The sequence below is a fragment of the Thunnus maccoyii genome, chromosome 11, assembly GCF_910596095.1.
Source record: "Thunnus maccoyii chromosome 11, fThuMac1.1, whole genome shotgun sequence".
NCBI lineage: Eukaryota > Metazoa > Chordata > Actinopteri > Scombriformes > Scombridae > Thunnus > Thunnus maccoyii.
The window spans coordinates 23,487,437-23,507,091 of record NC_056543.1 but is presented as its reverse complement, the minus strand read 5'-3'; the positions used below and the strand labels follow the sequence as shown (position 1 = coordinate 23,507,091).

General features: G+C 41.5%; 1 protein-coding gene across 12 annotated transcripts in view; it reads right to left on the bottom strand.

Annotated features, from left to right (window-relative positions):
• mycbp2 (MYC binding protein 2) overlaps window positions 1-19,655 on the bottom strand; it is a 64,519-nt gene that overhangs the window by 16,268 nt on the left and 28,596 nt on the right. For 5 of the 12 annotated variants that reach the window (XM_042427039.1, XM_042427045.1, XM_042427041.1 and 2 more), the window contains 32 exons: window positions 19,456-19,628; window positions 19,200-19,325; window positions 18,975-19,102; window positions 18,530-18,621; window positions 18,119-18,253; window positions 17,887-17,970; window positions 17,690-17,786; window positions 17,384-17,576; window positions 16,697-16,971; window positions 16,187-16,408; window positions 15,814-16,005; window positions 14,432-14,638; window positions 14,180-14,317; window positions 13,784-13,962; window positions 13,552-13,694; window positions 13,333-13,433; window positions 13,018-13,236; window positions 12,680-12,902; window positions 12,007-12,125; window positions 11,712-11,799; window positions 11,501-11,550; window positions 11,214-11,386; window positions 9,840-9,984; window positions 9,447-9,653; window positions 9,085-9,140; window positions 8,895-9,010; window positions 7,828-7,925; window positions 6,631-6,747; window positions 4,876-5,016; window positions 2,317-2,541; window positions 1,152-1,284; window positions 915-1,040 (listed from right to left, as the gene is read on the bottom strand). In XM_042427039.1, the coding sequence (XP_042282973.1) occupies window positions 915-1,040; window positions 1,152-1,284; window positions 2,317-2,541; window positions 4,876-5,016; window positions 6,631-6,747; window positions 7,828-7,925; window positions 8,895-9,010; window positions 9,085-9,140; window positions 9,447-9,653; window positions 9,840-9,984; window positions 11,214-11,386; window positions 11,501-11,550; window positions 11,712-11,799; window positions 12,007-12,125; window positions 12,680-12,902; window positions 13,018-13,236; window positions 13,333-13,433; window positions 13,552-13,694; window positions 13,784-13,962; window positions 14,180-14,317; window positions 14,432-14,638; window positions 15,814-16,005; window positions 16,187-16,408; window positions 16,697-16,971; window positions 17,384-17,576; window positions 17,690-17,786; window positions 17,887-17,970; window positions 18,119-18,253; window positions 18,530-18,621; window positions 18,975-19,102; window positions 19,200-19,325; window positions 19,456-19,628 (4,721 nt within the window). The remainder of the gene's footprint in view (window positions 1-914; window positions 1,041-1,151; window positions 1,285-2,316; window positions 2,542-4,875; window positions 5,017-6,630; window positions 6,748-7,827; window positions 7,926-8,894; window positions 9,011-9,084; window positions 9,141-9,446; window positions 9,654-9,839; window positions 9,985-11,213; window positions 11,387-11,500; window positions 11,551-11,711; window positions 11,800-12,006; window positions 12,126-12,679; window positions 12,903-13,017; window positions 13,237-13,332; window positions 13,434-13,551; window positions 13,695-13,783; window positions 13,963-14,179; window positions 14,318-14,431; window positions 14,639-15,813; window positions 16,006-16,186; window positions 16,409-16,696; window positions 16,972-17,383; window positions 17,577-17,689; window positions 17,787-17,886; window positions 17,971-18,118; window positions 18,254-18,529; window positions 18,622-18,974; window positions 19,103-19,199; window positions 19,326-19,455; window positions 19,629-19,655) is intronic. The other 7 variants (XM_042427048.1, XM_042427050.1, XM_042427042.1 and 4 more) reach the window with 6 other exon arrangements.

Sequence of the window (19,655 nt, the reverse complement as noted above, 5' to 3'; positions counted from 1 at the left end):
GAGAAAGTAAGGCATCTGAAAGATAATTGAAACAGTGTCAGGCCTATATTCAGACAGAAAGACTCCAATTCTGGATGGTTTAGCAGAAGTAATGAGTTAATTCTGGTGATGTTTTCAGTGCTTCCTCATACTTTTTAAGAAAACAGTCATTATGTAAATGATTTAATGTTTTCCAAGAGACTAAATTACGGCAACAAATGGTAAAAGGTGAAATCACAGTGTGTTCACAATGTGTTCAGGGCCAGTTATCATTGTTGAGCTAACCCACTGAAGTAACATTCACGTGGATTGGAGCTGCCTGAATAGTGCCCAGCTAAACAGAGCCCATAGCAGTCCAACTGAACAGAAGCACACTGACTGGCCCATGCACACAGACAGACATATGCCTGACACTGCAGAGATGTTAGGCATGAAGTAACAACAGTAGACAATAAAAACATGCATAAATAAAAAGAGATGATTGATCAGTGACTTTAAAGGAACTGATTGATCCATACTGGATCGTGTACATCTTGTGGAGGTGATTTTATATAAACCGTGTTTTGTTTTGCATGAAAAGAGGAAATTGGACTGCTAACCCAAAGATTATGAAACAACCTTACCACATAGATCAATTTATATAATTGAAATAAGTGAATTTATCAAAGCATTTGTGAGACAATTCTCAGTCAAAAGCATGGTGAAGAAGTCAGGTAGTGCAAGTAACAGTAAAGCAGAGAATAATCAAGAAAAGTGGGCAGAGGGAAGTTAGAGGTGAGATATACTTTATGTTAGTGATGGTAAAACATCACTCAAAACCTTGTCTGAGCACTCAAAAACTTAGAATGCAAATGCGTCAAACGATGTGGATGTTAAAAGCAAATTGACATGGAGATTAAGGACGTGTTCTTGAAAATGTACCAAGTTGACCTCACCTTTGTTGTTGGAGATGCCATAGTCAAAGCCCTGTGCTCCATTTGAAGATGTGGCCCTGTTGAAGGCCTGCACAGAGAAAGGGCTGGGTGGTGGGGTCTGGGCCCCATGCTCAAGCAGTGCTTGTTCTACAAGAGCAAATAATTAGATCATGTTATCTGACAATTTTTAACATTTTGATGTTCAAAAATCCCCCTAATTGACTTAAAATCTTGGTTACGAGCAGTGTAGTGGCTTACCCTCATCATGGCGAAGGTACTGGTTTCCCCCACGGTCTCTGGCCAACGACCAGGCCTCTCCCTCATCACTCTCACAGAACTCCACTACACTGTTCTTATCCAGCTGTACCCAGGTTCCCTCTGAGTTGACCACCTGATACACAAACAACACTCTTTATCCATACTCACACACACTGAACACTTAGTCACACACACTCTGTCTAGCCCTCCTCTATCAAAAACTAGTCACAGCCATTTTCCACATTAATCCCAGTCCATTCATGTCATTACTGCACGGACAAAACCATGGCACAAATTCTACGACAGTAGATCACTAACATGCAAACATTCAATTCATCTGATTGAAACATACAAAATTCACAGCAGTAGATCACATGAATTAGATTTTGTGTATCAGCAGACACTGCGGGACAAAACTGATGTAGCTAAAATAGAATAAAGACTTACTCTAAAAAGGGGTAGCTTATTGAAAGATAAATGCATGAAGTTGTTTTTTTCTCAACTCCCTGAAATATTGTCATTTTGGAAAAAACAGACACAGATGGAAGTATTAGTATGTGCAGGCTGCACCTCCCAGATCCAGACAGGGCATTCCAGTACAGGCTCAGAGAGGAAACTATTGAACAGCATGACACACCACAGCAGCCAATGACAGGTCATATCCAAAAGAGGGGTCACCAGGCCAAAGACAATTTTGAAAATTCAAAGTACCAAGTCATTGACACGATTGTTACAAGTGTAAGAAAGATACAGTCAAGGCACAGAACGGCTCCAGCAATTTGTGATCAGACTTCCTCTGAGAAGTGTTGAGGCAGCTGAATATGACACCCTGAAACTGCAATGGATTTATAGACAAACTGAAATTAGTAAGTAAAGAAGCACACAGCCAGTTGGTAAGACCTCAGCAAGTGGAAAGAGAACAGAGCACACACCCACACCCAGAAGCACCTGATGTATTCCCCTTAGAAAGACAGATTACATTCTTTACATTCACAAATCAGTTCAGTATAAGTGAAAGAGGGAATACTAATCTGCCTGTTAGAGAATTACTGTGAGGCCAAAATCTACTAACAGCAGCTACAGTACATGAACGTGATCTAAACAGACCGATTTATTCAACGCTATCCACAAAAAACACATTTCATTATTTGGGGTGAGTGCGTACCTCGCCTATGGCCTTGACCATGTTGCCAAGTACTAACATTCCAATGGGGATACCCCTAAGGTTTGGGCAGCTTCTGATGTTGTGACCAGAGGGGCCGGTCTTCACTACCTTATAAAGCCCCGGGCCGCCGCCCTGCCCTGCCCTGTTCTGCACCCGAGTGGGGGCCTCGTGGGAAGGGCAGCTGCTCACCTCCTTCACGTTCTCCTCCGATTGGCCCCTGACCTCCTGCAAGAGGTAAGAGCACGAATTAGAGTTCGAGTAACATGTCAAAAGGCTGCAGAAATCTGACAGAGCAGGACTAGCTTCACTTACTATAAAGTAATATTATGGAGAAAAAACACTATTTACAGTGTTGTTGTAAAAGAGCATGTATGCTCAGCAAACCTAGCCCGTAAAAGTATGAACATTAGGTCTTCTTTAAAAAGCCACCTAATCCATTTCTCATCTCAGTCTCCAAAACCTTAAGCCACTCTGAGAGGTTGTGTCTCTCTCTGATGAATTGCCAGATATCACATCATCATTGAAAACCTACATAGATTTCCACCCTCAAAATCATTAAATAATATTCTAAAAAAAAATGGTCACCCGTATTTTAAAATGTATATCCTGTACTTTAAAATGTTTCAATATAAAAGTTTAAGTATACTTTAAGATCAAAATGCTCGCAGTTAGTACACAAGAATTCAACATTTCAACCAACGTTGTAGCGATGCAATAAAAATGACCAATAGACTCAGATTCAGCAAAATGTTTTCTTATTTTCATCAAGTCTAAAGGGAGGCATGCTATGACACACAAGGATACAGGACTAAACATGACAAGCCTTTCAGACAAGACCTCATGCAACAGACTGGAAGTTAGTGTCTTCAACCCCATGCAACACACAAGCTTGAACAGTAATTACTTAAAAATCCCAAATGTGAGCACTGCAGGAGTTTATGGAAGAAGCAGTGTCCTCTGATTTATCATCGCCTTCAGACGTCAAAATTACACAACACAGACAACCATGCAACTGTGTTTCGACCTCTTGTGCCTGATTGTAACACTGTGGGAAGACTACAAAGTCACAAGGGGTTCAAGAGGACACGTAGAGTAACAAATAGATGATAAACTATGGGGCAGTCAAGCTATTTATCCCTGCTTCATACAACTCACCTGTGGCGGGAATATAGTTAAGGGGGTCCACGACAAAAAGCCGATATCCCTGACTCCTTGGCTAGCGTTAAAGACATTCTGAGCAACAGATCGTGAGACAGTCAAGAAACAGTAGACGACTCGAGAGAGGAGAGAGAACAGAATGGGGGGAGGCGCTGATGTATTTTTTTGGAAGAAGAAAAAAATTTTTCTGGCTTGGCTCGTCTAGAATTTCCAGCATCAGAGGATATTTGAGGAAGTGAAGAAGAGAGGACAGAATCTGCTGTCAGATCGGCCAGTTTGTGAAATTGTGGAACAGTGATAAAAGGGGGCCGCCTGTCAAATGTTTGAGCACTATTCATTCAGTGTCAGACCAAATGCATTGAAAAAATATCAAACCCGTTGCAGGGGCAGAAAAAGGATTGAAAGTTCACTCCAAACACCTTATGGTTGTGATTTCCTAATCCATGACCAAATGACCTCAAAAGAAGAAAGGAAATGCATATAAAGAAGAAACTTCCAAAAAAATTCCCCACTTGGATGATGTAGTGTGTCATGCTGTTCAGACAGAGACCTTACATGGAAGCCTCCTAGCACCTAAAGCATCCCAATGCAAAGGTGGAATTGTAGAGCAGTAGAGGTACAATTTCCAACTGACAGTTTGCGTGGTCCAGTGATTGCTTCATGACAGAAAACCACCTGGATATTAACATCTGTTCTTTCGGATACTTCCCCTTGTACTGCAATATCATAGCAAATGCTTCAAATTACACTCATCACATTCCTTATTATGATTGCATATCATGGCGGTTTTTGTGGCATGGAGCAAAATGTGAGAAAAAAAACCCTTGTTATCACATGCTGTAGTGTGCCAGTGTTCATGAACTGTGAGTTAGAGGCAATGAGGAAAAGAAGACTGAACAGTGCAGACTAACCCGCTTAACCACAGGATGAAATTGCTCCTTTACTACCTTTCTCCTCAGTCTGTCAATTCCTGCATTGGGGTTCACTTCAATGCACTCAACATATACTACCTAGGCATGTGAGCATTTACAAGTGTCGCTTCCATTTAAACATAAGATGGTCACATTGTGGTAAACTTTCCACCTTTAAACATGAGTTAATGCATGCACGCTCCCAGCCGCTGTTCTCTTGCACAGTGAGTTAGTGAAAGTTTCATACTCAGTGTTGCTCGGATAGATATTTCATGCAAGAGAACACCCCAAACAGTTATACTTTGATGAAGTTCTCAATTTACCATGCTTCGAGGACATTTGGGGAGTAGGTGCCAAACACTTGAAAGTCCTTGAAAACCGTTATCGTTAAACAACAAAGGTGATCTGTGAGTTTATCCCCAAATGAACAGCGCAGGAGCCTCTGTCATTATTAAACGGAGTCAGACTGCTCAGCAGGCCTTCTACTTACGTCGGCTGGGACCAGTAGGCTCCGGCCCAGGTGCTGGTTAAAAGAGAGGCACCAGGCTTCAGTGTACCCATTCATGCTGGGAACGTACTTCTTTACTGTTTCATCATTGAGCCTGAGCCACACACCATCATCATTGTGGATCTACGGGAAAACAAGCAACAGAGCAGAGCACAGCCATGGCATCCTGTTACTATGGAAACAGGAGGGGCAGCACCCTCACACACAAACATACACACGCACACATACACACACATACACACTACACCTCTGAGGCTGCAGGAAAGTCTCCAATCAAATTAGAGGACGATAACCTTTTCAGATAAGGAATACGTAACATCGATGTCTTAATCTTTCTGTTACAGCGATGGCTTTTTGAATTCAGATGTGGTTGATCTTTACGTTCATGTTCCTAATAGTCTATATTCAGTCAGAAAGACTATACAAACATGACAGGACATTTACAGACACATGCTTGCGTGATATTTGGTACCTGGTGTGCAAGAGGGAGCAGTACCACCGCGGAGAGCAGAACTGATTAAAAAAGTTATGATACGTTATATAAGATGATATGATTCATAAGGAAGAAGACTGTTGTCCCTTCTTTCACAGGCTGCATCAGCAATTTCGCTGCTGAAGCCTTAATTAATGACTGACAGTGCTCAAGCATAGGTTGACAAGATGTTGATGTGCAAAGAATTTTCCTGGATATTCATATATTCTTCTATGCACTTTGAATGGATGAAAATGAAAAATATAGAGGTGTGACAGAGGTTTCATTATTATTATGGGTGTTTAATAGGTTTTCTCTTTCTTTTTACCTTCACAGCGAGGGGGAAAAATTCTTTTTATACACTGATCTGACATGAGAGGACTCTTCATAACCGTTTAAAATTGGCTCAGTCACAATTTTTTGGGATTTAGGCAAACTGTCAGTCAAGTCATCTGATATTATTTTCTTTGTGCATAAGAGATGATAATTAAACGAGTGCTCTTTAGAAGGTGAACAAAACTTGCTTTACATTTCTTGTGCCATTTCTTATTTGCTTGTTCAACCTTGTGCTGATGTAGCCTTAACGCTAATTTTTCAACATTAAATTCACACTTGAGCCAAGTTAAAATGTTGCTAGGTCCAACGTAGTGAGATTGCTGTTGTCATTTTTACGTAAAGGTGACTTGGGCAGTTCAGATTAAAGTAAATATTAACATAAACAGGAGCATGTCTGAAAGGAGCTTTAAGTTGAGGTTATGTCAGGTGCAAGTAATACACAGAAAACGTCACTAGTGCTGTTATCAAAGGCTGGGGGTGGAGATATTGCGTAGGACTGGCAAATATGTGTTGCATTATAAAGTTCAGGGACTAGAGGGGAAATTCTTTAGTCAATGCTTTGCATGCTACCATTTTTGATTTCTGATTTGCATCGCATCATTTGGCTTTTTGGCACGAGTTCACACCTTTCATGTAGCCTCAGAGTGCTTTGCAAAAGTATGAAGCAACATAAAATAAGAGGAACAAATTCATAAGCTTTAAAAGAAAGTAGTAATCATTATTGAGAGAGGTAATTATACACAATACAGAGAAGCCAAAGAGGACTCAAAATTACAACTGTTCTAGACAAAACATATTATGATTACAATATTTATGATTCTGTCCTTATTGATTTAAAGAAGAAGAAACACAGAAATAGAGTAAAAGTGGATAGTGCTCCAGCTAGTCTAGTCTACAACTTATATTCTCCCAGGGCTTAAGTCAATTACCTCGTCAATGAAAGTGATGGTGCCATTGACATGCACTATGCCTATTTGTTCACTCTGCAGGGAGGGGTGACTACGCACACGCAGGCCTGCGCTGTCCTTGGACACAAATTTGCGGACCTGAGAGAAGCAGAGGGGAGATGGAGACTGTGAGCCGCAGGAGCAAAGAACAGAAAGAAATAAAGGCAATAAGTGAAGCAGGAGGAGAAAGAAGAGGAAGCAGAAAGTTGAGGGTTTGAGGTTGCATGCATTAACCCACTCAGAACCTTCCTCCAAGTACACGCATACACAAAGCGAAAGATGAGGAAACTACAGGAGCTCTATGTTGAATAACACCAGTTGGATGAAGATTGCTTCAATCTTGCTTTATATATTTAGACATGGTGCTGATTTAATGTGCATGTTGTTGCTTGTTTCCCCATTATGGATCAAAATCAAAATTGTTACAACTTTCATAAAACAATGATGACCCAAACTTATTTGTTTTATGCATTCTCTGTAATTCAAGTACAGAGTTCAGTTGCTTTTTTATTTAGTAAGTAATAATCAATCACTGCAGCTAGAACAAACGACAAGGCTGATATATAGTGGTCACATGCACACTATAACCTGAGTATTGTGAATAACTCTCAATCTACATGAAGAGATTTTACCACTAAGTGGCAGAAAGACTCCAGACAAACACATGGATGAGCCTTAATATATCACCTCGTCACGTTATGGGAAACATATCAGCAAGCATGTGCTTATTTGCACATTCAACCAAGTAAAGCAACATCACACTGGAGTCCTCCCAATTACCACCTAATGACCAGACAGATATCCATGACATTCTGTTGACCAGTAATTGGTTCATCAGACCAGCAAACCAAAACAAGGTGAAAAAAGGTAAACGCTGTGCAGAGGTGCAAAAGGTGTCGATTTTCAGTGTGAATAGCAATTCTAACAATCCTTTCACATTAGAGGGAGTCTTTCCTTTCAGAGTTCATATCAAAATATTTCTTAATTGAACAAGTAGGTAAGAATTGAGTTTAATGGTTTGTACCTGTATTGAGAAATTGTCAGCAAGTGTACAAGACAGGACACATCGTTTTTGGTCTGTTGAGTTGTATTTGATGGGTGATTTCAAGTATGTATGCATTTTATAGGTTTGTTAATATGCTTCTTGATGCCGATGTTTAATCATAAGAAAAATCTCACCTTGCTGGGCTGAGGTTCAGCTTTTGGTTTGACCATCTGAGTGCCAGGCGGTATCATGCCTTTGGGAGGGTCTTTGACTTCTACCTCCAAGCCAGCATCTAAAAAGATACACAATTTAAAGGATGGAAATACTGATTTATCATACAATGGGGTTTGCATGTAATGCCGCTTGCTAGTCACTCTCCCCTGTGTGGCAAACATGCAAAATTCAGCATTTACACATTGTAAAAAAACATGAAAAACACTGCTCAAAAGAGCTGTTCAATCATCTGCGTGAACAGATTCAGAAAGAATCAAGCAAAGAATTACTTTCTAAGGGGCTAGTGAAGGAACTAACCAAAAGCACACAGGTTTCTGAATGAAACGTGTAATAAATATCACAATAGTCTATCCACAAGTAACCACAGTATCCTCTGAAGTACATGTTACTGACTAGGCTCAAAAGTTGCACTTTACTCATGTTTTCCACTGGCAGCAGCAACAATGAAACATCCAGTCCAAATCCTTTCGAGTAAAACCATCAATTCAAATGTTAACTGACTAAAATAAGCACAACTTACCATTTAGCACAAAAACTACATAATTACATGTTAAAATACATTTAAGTGTATGTGCATTAACGATTAATTTTAAAAAGAGCATTTTAGTCTCAAAATGTCACCATTGTACAGTGCACAACTGACTTTCAGGGTCCAACGTGTTGTTTTCACTAAGTTACACTAAGCTTATAAAAGCTCAGACATCAAGGCCACAGGGTAGTTACTTCACAGGTGTAAAGCTACATGTAGGATATTTATATCCTGTGTTTGTCTGGAAACTCAAACTATGGCCACATTTCAGCTTTCACAGAGCACGGACTGTCTGGTATGTACAGATCGTGGTGTAAAATATACACACAGCTCTTCCCATGCATAATGGCCGTAGCAAGCTTATTGTTGTTGTTGGTGGTGGTATCACATATATAAAATACATCAATGCATACCTTCTATTCACTGTGTGGGAAAAGCTTCAGAGGACAGAAGTGCTGTTCTTATGGACATACATTAAATTATCTTGACATAGCTTACCTATTTCAATTCCATCAATGGTGACGTGGATTGTATAAAGGCCTACTGCTCCTGGCGTCCAGTTGGCACTGTAGGTCCCATCAGTGTTGGCACGAATCAGCATGTTCTCACTGGGCCTAAGTGGGATATAAACAGTAAGTAGATTGTATCTAAATGGAAAATGTGCTTGGTTCTGCATTATCTCACTTACCTCTTTGGGGTAGGGGAAGCAAAGCGCAGCTCTTCAAAGGAGTAGTTTTCATATGCCTAAAAATCACAAAGAGCACAAGTATTGAGGTAACAACGTGATCTGACAAAATCTAGAGCAATATCATAATTACAGAAAAAGTAGTAAATTTTCAGGCCTATTATCTTTATCTCAGCCCTTGGACCTCTGTGAAATATATTTCTGTATGAATAATTTTGACAGATTTCATTATTAACTTTATAATGTTTGGTATGTGAACAACAGATCTGATGACCAAACAGCTACCCCGTATGCAAATCTGCAGCTTGCTAAGGGTAAACAAGATAGTTTGTGAGTGAGTTGTAAGTCAGTTACATGAGGCTGACCTTCATCATGGTAATAGCAATATAACGAGCTTCTTTCACAATCATGGGCTCGTATGTGGCCTCCAGCTTGGGCATGGGCAGACCTCCAAACGTTAGGTCGGGACCAGAGGACGAAGGAGAGGAGCTTCCAGGTAGCCGCTGCAGCTTCTTCACATTCTCCTGCTGCAACGACTTCTTCTGGGAAACAGGCACAGCCTTTACCTCCACCTGGAAATTAAACAGATGAGGAACATAAGTCAGAGATGTGAGACAGTAGTACAATATTAAATAACAACTTTAAAGAACCACAACACTACTTGGAGGATTTGACAATGACAATACATTTTTCTGTCATTTCAGTTTTATAAAATACTTATGTCTCTGAAGCAGAGAAGCTAAAACAGTTATCCTGACCTTCATGTTAGGGACATGCACCACATCTCCATACTGGTCTTTGGTCTGTACGACAACAGTAGCTGGCCACCCACAGCGAATGTCATCTTTGTTCAGGATCAGAGACGTCTTCTGGGGGTCTGCATAAGAGTCTGGCTGCAGCCACCTAGAAGAAAAGATCAAAGGGACGTTGACAGGATAGTAAATGACTCATTTGTAATGATGCCTGGGCATTACCAATCAAAGCTTAAGGTTACTTATCCTGTAAGCCCGTGTTCTCTGATAACATGAGTGAGATGTAGCACTATGGGGAACGCTCTCTCTGCGTTATTCCTCAGAAGCCTCTATATCATTATTCCAGTCCTAATGCTTGTGTCAAGGAGGAGCTATGCTTCTCACCTATCGACATGGCAGCACTCATCATTCAAGATAAGCCTTCCTTTTCCTCGCTTTACACAGAGAGGGTGCTCTAGTGAGACACCTCATTCATGTTATCGGTAAACAGGGGTTACGGGATAAGTAACCTCAAGCTCTCTCTCAAGCATTCCTTTCGGAGTCTCACTATGAGGAATATGCAGTCTACCATATTGCCAGATAAGCTTATCCCAGTGACTGATATGGTGGTGAAAATGACGTGCTCAACCCCAGTGATGCCAACCATCACTGTCGACGAGTGGCATCTGTAGAGTCTGCCTCGTGGAATCACCACTTGTGAAGATGTTATTAATCTCAGCATTTGCAGACACCATCTGAATGGGACGAATTTCCCAAACTGGAAAAGATAATGCCACCTGGGCATGTAACACTTATATATACACTGAATGCAACCCGATGCACATAACACACAAACACTATGAGTGTCCAAACCTGAGATTTTGTAACCAAAGGGACACATTCGGGGTGGTGGTTTGGTGTCTGTCTTCGCTTGGTATAGTTAACTTAGGCGAGCAAGACAAGGAGTTTGTTTTGTTTTGCAAAAATCTTTTAATGGGGTTGGGCAGGTGTGGTATGCTTAGTGGACTACAGCTTGTGGTACCTGGCTTGGTGGCTGTACGCAGTAGCCAACACTGTTAGTTGGGTCAGTTAACAGTGGTGATAGGTTTATGGCAACAGCTAACATGCGCTCTCAAAGCCCACTCTATGGTGAAGAGTGAACTACTGGCTGGAATAATGATATAGAGGCTGATGCTGAGAGAGCATTCCCCATTGTGAGACACCAAAACGAATGTTTATAAGAGAACCTAAATTGGAGAGGCAAAGCTAATATGCAGTTCACCACTATTGCATATTTCAGAATTGGTAATGAACAGCTAATTTTTTTGTTCTTGTCATGTAAGAAGAATTGACAAGAGACAGCTAGAGGTGCACAAGCTGGCTACTTGCACAAAATCTTACCTTGCCAGTCGTCCTCCACTTGAGCTCTGTACACATGTGATGAAGTCCTCAAGGAAAGAGTGCTCATTGGTTTGAAGGTGCAGAGGCAGATTCCCCTCCAGGGCCTCTAGAATGGTGGGGGAGTGAGACAAGGCCAGACCCTTCCCCAGTATCCCAGAGTGGGACTTACACACCTAGGTGAGGGCAAAGGAAAGAGGAATCAAGGAGGGAAGAGTGCAGATAAAAATCATTTTCACAAGATAATTTTGATTCCTAAACAATATCTCTGAATTTAGCAGATGACACACCTGAAGAGAGGCTTCCTCAAGAATCTCAAGATCCTCCTCCAACTCATTGCCTGAAATTAAAAGATTAGAGTAAGAGATGAATGCTTTACTTGAGATGTCACATAAGATGAATTTGCTCCCATCAATAACACAATACAATGTATCATGATATCATAAGTACAGCTTATTAACCATTGCCCCAGAAAATACCCTCATCCATTATTTTCCATACCTATAGGGAGTGCAAGGTCTTTCTTCATCAGAGCCGCAGCACACACACTGCCCAGGTAAGCCAGCTCTTTCTCTAGTTGAATGGTACCCTGAAACATCCAAAAGGCTTTAATCAAAAAGTTGTCCATTCGAAATTTTCTCTGGCTGCACACACATTTCTCATTATACAGATAACATACAGAATGCAGCTTACTCGTGAGATCTAATTATGATTCCCAAACACAGGCAACTATTATCCAGACAGACAGAAGGCCAACCTGCTACACGATTCACAGAAAAATATACAATGTCTGTACCTCATCAGGGCCAGGGTTGAATTCATATCCCACAGCCACACACTTAAAGCCGTAAAAGCAAGCTTTCTCATCTTTCACATAATCCGAGGCTGTTTCCAATGAAAACAGAACTTCATTTCCTGAAAGTAGAGAGGACAGAAAAACAGTGAATGAAGGGTGAGACAGGTGGTGGGAAGTGTTCTGTAAATAATAATTGGTGGATTTACAATGGTGTTACTACTTATTTATACTACATAACGTGACAAAACATTAACATTGCTTGCGCTGTCACAGTTGACACATTCATTTTAATACAGGATAAGTGCCTGCTTTTCTTGCTCAGCATAGATTAGCCTTTGTGGGGCTTTGTGGTCACCATAGTGCAGGCAGTTTGAGGGCCTCTTGGTCTCAGTCCCCCCTTTCAGGTATGTAAGCATGTTATCCCTGGCTCTGATCTTAGGAGTGCTATACAGTGCTGCTGCCTTACAAACTGAACTTCTGGAACAATAACTTGGGCAGTGCACACTAGCTTAGCAAAGACCTTCAATGCATTTACATGCTCAGTGACATTTACTAAGTCTCTGGTTTTTGGAACTTAGGGATTTAATGTGGTGCTGTTCAAAATGATAATTTTATCGTAATGCCTGAAGCTACATGTCCAATAATAAATGCTGCACTGCTCTGCCTTTCTCACCTGGGAGCACAAGGACAGTGGTTGGCCAGCCCGTGGAACCAGAGAACTTCTTGAGCTCAGTCCAGGTATTGATGGTGTCATGGATCAGAGGTTTGCCCCCGAGGCAGGACAGGTGGAGGGTGCGGCTGGGGATGAGCAAACGTAGGACATCCTCTGGCTGTGCAGTGCCACACTGTGGGTCAAACTCGATGGTGGTCCAACGGACACAATCTGGGAATGATACCTGGGGCAAGGTGATGCATAAAAGGATTAGTTTCAATTTGAATGATGTTCTTGTCTCTTACTTTCTCAGTTGTAAGTTACTTGCTAAGCTGTTAACATGCTAAAGGATAACTTACCCTGTATTGCGTGACACCAGATTGCTTGTAAGGGTGGTCGCTCTCAATTACTGAGTAGTGATTTGAGGTGGTACAAGCCGACAGGCCCTGCTCAGGCTGGTTGCCAGTCGTGCTGTCTGTTGACTGGTTGGGATTGAAGGTGGGTGGAGCGTATTTTTGGTTGAGGGCGGAGACAGCAGGTAACAGCTCTTGAACCAGTCCAAAGACCTCAACAGCAGCCTGGATGGGGTAGATGAGTCACCATAATGCCACATGAGGGAAAGACAATTTATTAGTCAAAGATGAAGAGTTTTACCTCCTGGTTTGACCTCTTACCTTAGGTACAGATGCAGCCACAGGGCCAATGTAGGCCAGGATAAGGGGGAGGAGCATGGAGAACAGACTGGAGGAACTTAATAGCTCGGGGATATCATCCACTGGAGACAACAAAGGACATAGATAAAACTGAAAACAGGCTGAACAGATATGATATAAATTTAGTATAAGTAGCTGTCAGCAGTTACCAAGTTACAACTATAGGTTTTTTGAGCTTACCATCGACAGCAAATGCCCTGTGAAGCAGGTCCTTTGCAGCTCTGACCACAGCGCTGACCACGGAGAGAGCTCGGCTACAGTTTTTGTCCTCCTCATTGGCTTTGCTCAGCAGCTGGGACTGGAGATCACCATCGTACTCACTCCTTCAGCCATGAGACAACACTTTGGTCAGAAAAAAACCCCCCAAATACTTCAGATATCTGATGTAGGAAAATTCTTGCTTTGTGATTACCTGTAGTAGAGAATCTGTGGGATCTGTCCTCTTGTCTGGTTGGTCCCATTGCTACTCAAGCTACAGGTGCTGAATGTGAAGGACACACCATCAGAGCACTGCACTGTGGTCATACCTCCATCCCCGTTAGCAGTCCTGCTGCCGTAGTTTCGTAATCGAACAGCATACTTCACCCCTTCCTACAAAAGAATAAATTCAGACTATTTCCAGATCCAAAACCAGCCTCATATTGTATGAATTTAGACAATAGTTTCATCCTCACAGTTGTATCTCAACAGCAAACCATATAAATATTATTTTATTGATATAGAGTACCAATCAAAAGTTTGGACACACTGTCAAATTCACTTGAATGAGAAAGTGTGTCTAAACTTTTGACTGGTACTGTATATGTACCTTGAGTGGCACAGCCTTGTCCAGGCGAATCTCAGCAATATCACTGGGAGAATCATCTGTGCTGTAGGTACCCTTCACCAGCTCTAGAGATGTCCACCTGTGAGAATGTGCCGAGTCCCCTGGGTGCTCTGTCTGCGCCTGAAGGGTGAGGGAACAAATATGGTACAAATAATGAAATAACAAAGCTTGAAATCTTGGTCAGCAATACCAGAGAGCACTTACATATAATCTGAAATCTTTATAATCTCTTACATCATCAGCGAGCACCTCTAGCTCATACTCATGGATGCCCCCTCCTCCATACACACAGACGCCAACCAGCACAACGCCTGGCTTGTCCACTGTCATACAGATGGCATCCGGAGACCCATTGCCCGTGTTCCAACTGCGGCCCTGGCTCGTTTTGGTGAAACGGTTAGGAGATGCTTTCACAGAGTGCAGAGAGTTCAGCCCGTCGACCTAATAAGCAAGGAAACAATAAGATATGTAATCATCATATCAAACTTTTTACAAAACCTCATAGGGCTGATTAACAGATTAAAAGAGGAATACCCAAGTTCTACTGCAAATATTATCAAACAATGAAATTCTGACTGAAAATCCAGTTCTCTGCATAAAGATCATCATCAAAAAGCAGTATGTGTACCATTAGGTGGCTTTATTGAAGACAAAGAATAAAAAATAATGTAATGGATGTTATCCATATATGAATGCCATCCATGTCTTTCATTTACAGACAAAAACAGTGCAGAAAAAAGGTCTTGTCATATAAACATCTAATGTTTGGCAAGTGTTAGGTAATCTGTTACTATTTATATCACCCTGCTGACTACAGGGAGCCAGACACAGCTGCAGAGGGACGTATTCAGGTGCCCTGGGGAGGAAGAGTTTTTTCCCTAACAACAGACTGGGGGGAAAAAAAAACTGTGATGGTGAGGTCTGCAGCCGAGTGGCGGTTACTATGGCAATGAGAACTTAAGTATCTTGACTGCGGTACATGGGTATGCGTGTGAACAGACAGAGTGATGATAATTGAATAAAGAATGTGAGAGAGGGAGAGCAACAGACATCAGACAGTCCAACCCACTTTATGACTCATCATAAAATAATACTAAAAATCCATTGCCCCCCTGTTGTTACTGATTTTTGACAACCATTAAGAAATTGCTTTGTTCCAAGCAAGAGCTGTCACTATGGAAAGTTAGTTGTATAACAATTGAGCTTTAAGTAAAATGATTTGGAATGAGGAAAGATGTGAACTCTGGTGGACAGATCTCTCATCACCAGTGACCTCATCTACAACTTACACAGCTGGACTACAACAATCAAGCAAAGTGAGATTTCATTTTAACATAATTGTGAGCTGAAACTGTTCCAAATAAAATCGAATGTGGCAGAGAGCATCCCGATCAGTGGGCAACAATCACAATGTAATTGTCCATGACAAAGACACCAGATGTTAACACAGAAAACACAGAACAGATGACATGAAAAACAAAGAGCACATCAGGATTCAATGTCTTTCTAAAGGAAACTAGAGTGGTGTAATGTCTGCGAAGACCAAGCCCTCTGGCCCTACCTTTGGGTTTAATGTGCATTTGTGTGTTGTAGATATATATATATATAAAGGTTACCTCAGAGCCCAGGGCAGAAGCGGTAAGCTCAGAGACGATGGAGGCCAGCAGGCCACAGGTGTTGGAGACCAGATGCGGCGAGAACAGCTCCACTTCTTTCCTCAAACTCTTCCTCACTGGCAGCACCACAATCACCAGCATCTTCTCCAGAACCTCTCGGAAACTGGTCATGCCCATAAGGTTCTCCTCAGTCTACGGTTGTGAAAGAAGGTGCAATTATGATATTGTTTTGATTGTTTTCACAAGAATAGGATATGGCAATGATCAGAGGCCATCATATTCTCCATCACTAAAACATTTCCTGGGTCTCTGACCACACTCGTAAGCATTTTGAAGTGACAATATCTGATGTGTATGACGTGCAAAAACTCACATGGCTAAGTTTCTCCATATGGGCCACCAGCAGGGGGAAGCGGTGAGCGAGGGCTGAGTCGTTCTCTGTGCTGACTTGTTTGACAAGGGAACGCAACAGCACTTCCCCATCATATGCGATGGGCAGGATGGATGTCAGCTTGACCGAGGTGTTGCACAAAGCTGACATTACCGCCGCCAGCAGACGGCTGCTGGATGTGCGAAAGTTGGCCTCAGCAATGTCCTGAAAAACAGAGAGGACATCATAAATGAATCTCTGATTTTATTATCTTTTGTGATTTCTTTCTCTGATGTTCATTCAATAACCAAATAAATATGACGTTGAAACATTCAGTTGCTCTGGATAAGAGTATAAACTTCATATCTAAAATTATGTAAAAGTAGGCGTGCTGTACATTTTATCTGAAACAATTAGTCATTTAGTTGACTGACAGAATATTAATCACAAGCTATTTTTATAATCATCACTTTGTACATAATCAAGTAAAAATGCCAAACATCAGGAACTAACCTGGTCTAAGCAGTTGAGCAGGTCACAGAGACAGGCCCACTGCAGAGCTGGAGTCGGGTAGAAGGAGTGGAAACAAGCAGTGAAGGTGTTGTGGCACTCCTGCAGCACAGCTTCCAGCAGAGTCAGCGGCTGAGATAAGTAGCCCTGGGGGTCGTTGTCCAGCTTGGTCAGGCAGTTGTCCATACCTTCTGACAGGATCTTCTTCAGCAAACTGCGCGTCTTTCCCACGCACTCAGCCAGCTTGCTCGACTCCTCCACCACAGCTTTGGTGCTGGCTAGAAACCAAACAACATATCAAAAGAGATCTTATCAGATGCTATACTCTGAAATCAAGACTTATATTCAAATGTATACATTTTGAAATAAGAACTTCCTGAAATTCACCACATAATGTCTGTAAACTATAATTAATCTATGAACTACAGATCATCTAGTCTGTGAAGATTTTAAGGTTTTGCAGGCCAAAGACAAGTTACCTACAATGCTCAAATTTATTCTAATTTTGAACTATGAATCATTGTTTATCATTAGGACAGGCATTAATAACTAAAAGCATTGTTACGGTTTATTCTTAATTTTAATATCAATTCACATACTATGTAGATTCATGAATAACAGCAGTACTGCAGATTCCTTTTTCCCAGAAAATGAGCAATTAAGTTTCCAAAGATAAAATGATGCTCCTACCAGCAATGGGGAAGATCTCACAGATGTAGACCCTGAGGAGGCGGAGGCAGCACGTGCCAACAAAGCGCAGTCTCTCTAGGTCCAGCAGGGTGGCTGTGTACTGGAAGCCTTTCAACCCTCGCAGTTCCTCCACACCGAGTACCAGGGTGGTCCAGCTCCAGTGAAGGATACTCAGCAGGGACTCAAAGCACTCCTAGAGAGAGACAGAGGTAGACAGTCGCACACACATACACACGCTGATTGCAGTGCCACAATGCTGTACAAAATTATATTTATTACTCTATTCAAAACATAGACAGTACTAACCACTGAGACTGTTCGAGCGAACGAGCGTTTAAGGATGTGAACTGGCTCACTGGTCTGCTGTTTCCCTTTAGATGCATTACCATCATTCGAAGGAAGCCTGTTAAATTATGAAGAAAAAACAAAATCATTTACTTGACAAGCCAATAGACAAAATAAGCTTTAATCTCTGTTAATAAAATGTGAGGAATTTTACTTGCCTGTAAAGTAGCTGAGGTATTTGACCCGCATTCACATCTGTACCATTGTTTGATTTCTTAGAGCTTTTGAACTGAAATACCACACTAAAGGAAAAAAAACAAAATAAATATATTAAATTACTGTGACCAATATTTCACTTTTTTTTTTTTTTTTTAAAGAAAGGTGACAATATGACACATCAATTCATCTACAAACGCAACAGCATTACTTATGTTGTGAAATCAGTTTTACCCATCATCAGTAGTGATGGTAGCCTGTCCATGGGAGCCACAGTCACTGCTGGGACCAGACACTCTGGCCCACGCCACATACCACCAGCCTAACTGCAGCAGCACCGGCTCATCAAACATCATGGCATATTTCTCCCTGAAAATGAAAAGATAATCAGTCACTACTATCAAATATTAAAGTTGAAATTTATTTCGGTCTGTAAAATAATGACACAAACTATTTGTGATAAAAGCATAGAGAAAAAAAAACACTTTCAACTAAAATTAACAATTACTCCCAACAAAACAGTACTTAGTAGAAAGATATGGAGATGATATCATTATATAAACTTTTTCTTTACATGAAAAGCTGTGAGATCAGAAGGGAAACATCAGTTCATTCGAATGGTTCACATTGATGCATAAACAGTACCTGGCAGCACAGTCATAGGCCAGTACGTCAGTCTCAGCCAGCAGATCACCATCTGTCTCATGATCGCCTCCATCAGGCCCCAGCTCAAAAAGCTGCACAACAACAGGACTGGGTTAATATACTTTAAAAGCCTGGAATTTGATGCCAGAATCCCACTTAATCCACTGAGTGTATTATCTCCTTTGGTAATTTATCAGCTTTAGGAGGGATATCTATTACAATGTTGTTGACTGTGGTCAGACTACTAAATATTTTGGTTTGACTTTAGCTCCGTTATTACTTTTGGAAATTTTTGCAAAAACTACAAAATAGTTGAACTAGTTTTCATTTGGTACATTTGAGATACCTGTGTATACAATTTGCAGCAGCACACACTCTATGGATTAAAGGGTAATAAATCTTATATCCCTTCATAAATACACAAAAATGTCAGAGGATTGCTCACCTTGATCTTAGCAGTGTACTCTCCTCGTCCCCCGAACAGGCCCAGCCCACCCAGCAGGATGTCTGCATCAGCACAGAAGCGAATGGCCTCCACAGAATGGGCTGAGTAGCCCCAACCACCACCATGACCTACAGCATTACAGTAACACGTAAGAAACCAAAGCATATAATAGCCAAATGTATCTTCCAGTATTCATCGTTTGTTCTGTACAAAGAGCCCACTTACTCTCAAAGCGGTTCACCACGCTGTAGTCCTCCTTGGAGTAGACCTTCATCACTGCCTGGGTCTCTTCCTCTGCACTGGCTACACCCATTTTCAGCTCCTGCATGGCTGCCAGCGTGTCCAGGCAACCTAATGGGTCACCACAGTATACTTCCTCTTAGCATCAACCATCAACATTTGTGTTGTAGCATTATGTGCATTTTTACAAAAGATTCATAAGACCTATGACACTTTTCTGAGTGGCTAGTGCGATGATTACCAAGGATGTGTAGAGCTCCATGAGAGCGAGTGGTGGTGGCATGGGATCCTGAGGGCAATGCAAGCTCTGGGCTAAGGATACTACAGCGAGCCTGTAGATCTGTAGCAGAGGGCATCCTGGCATCAGCGATCACTGCATTGTAGCACCACATCTCTCTTGAAGCTGGCAGGAACCTAAAAACACAAAAAGAACCATGATTA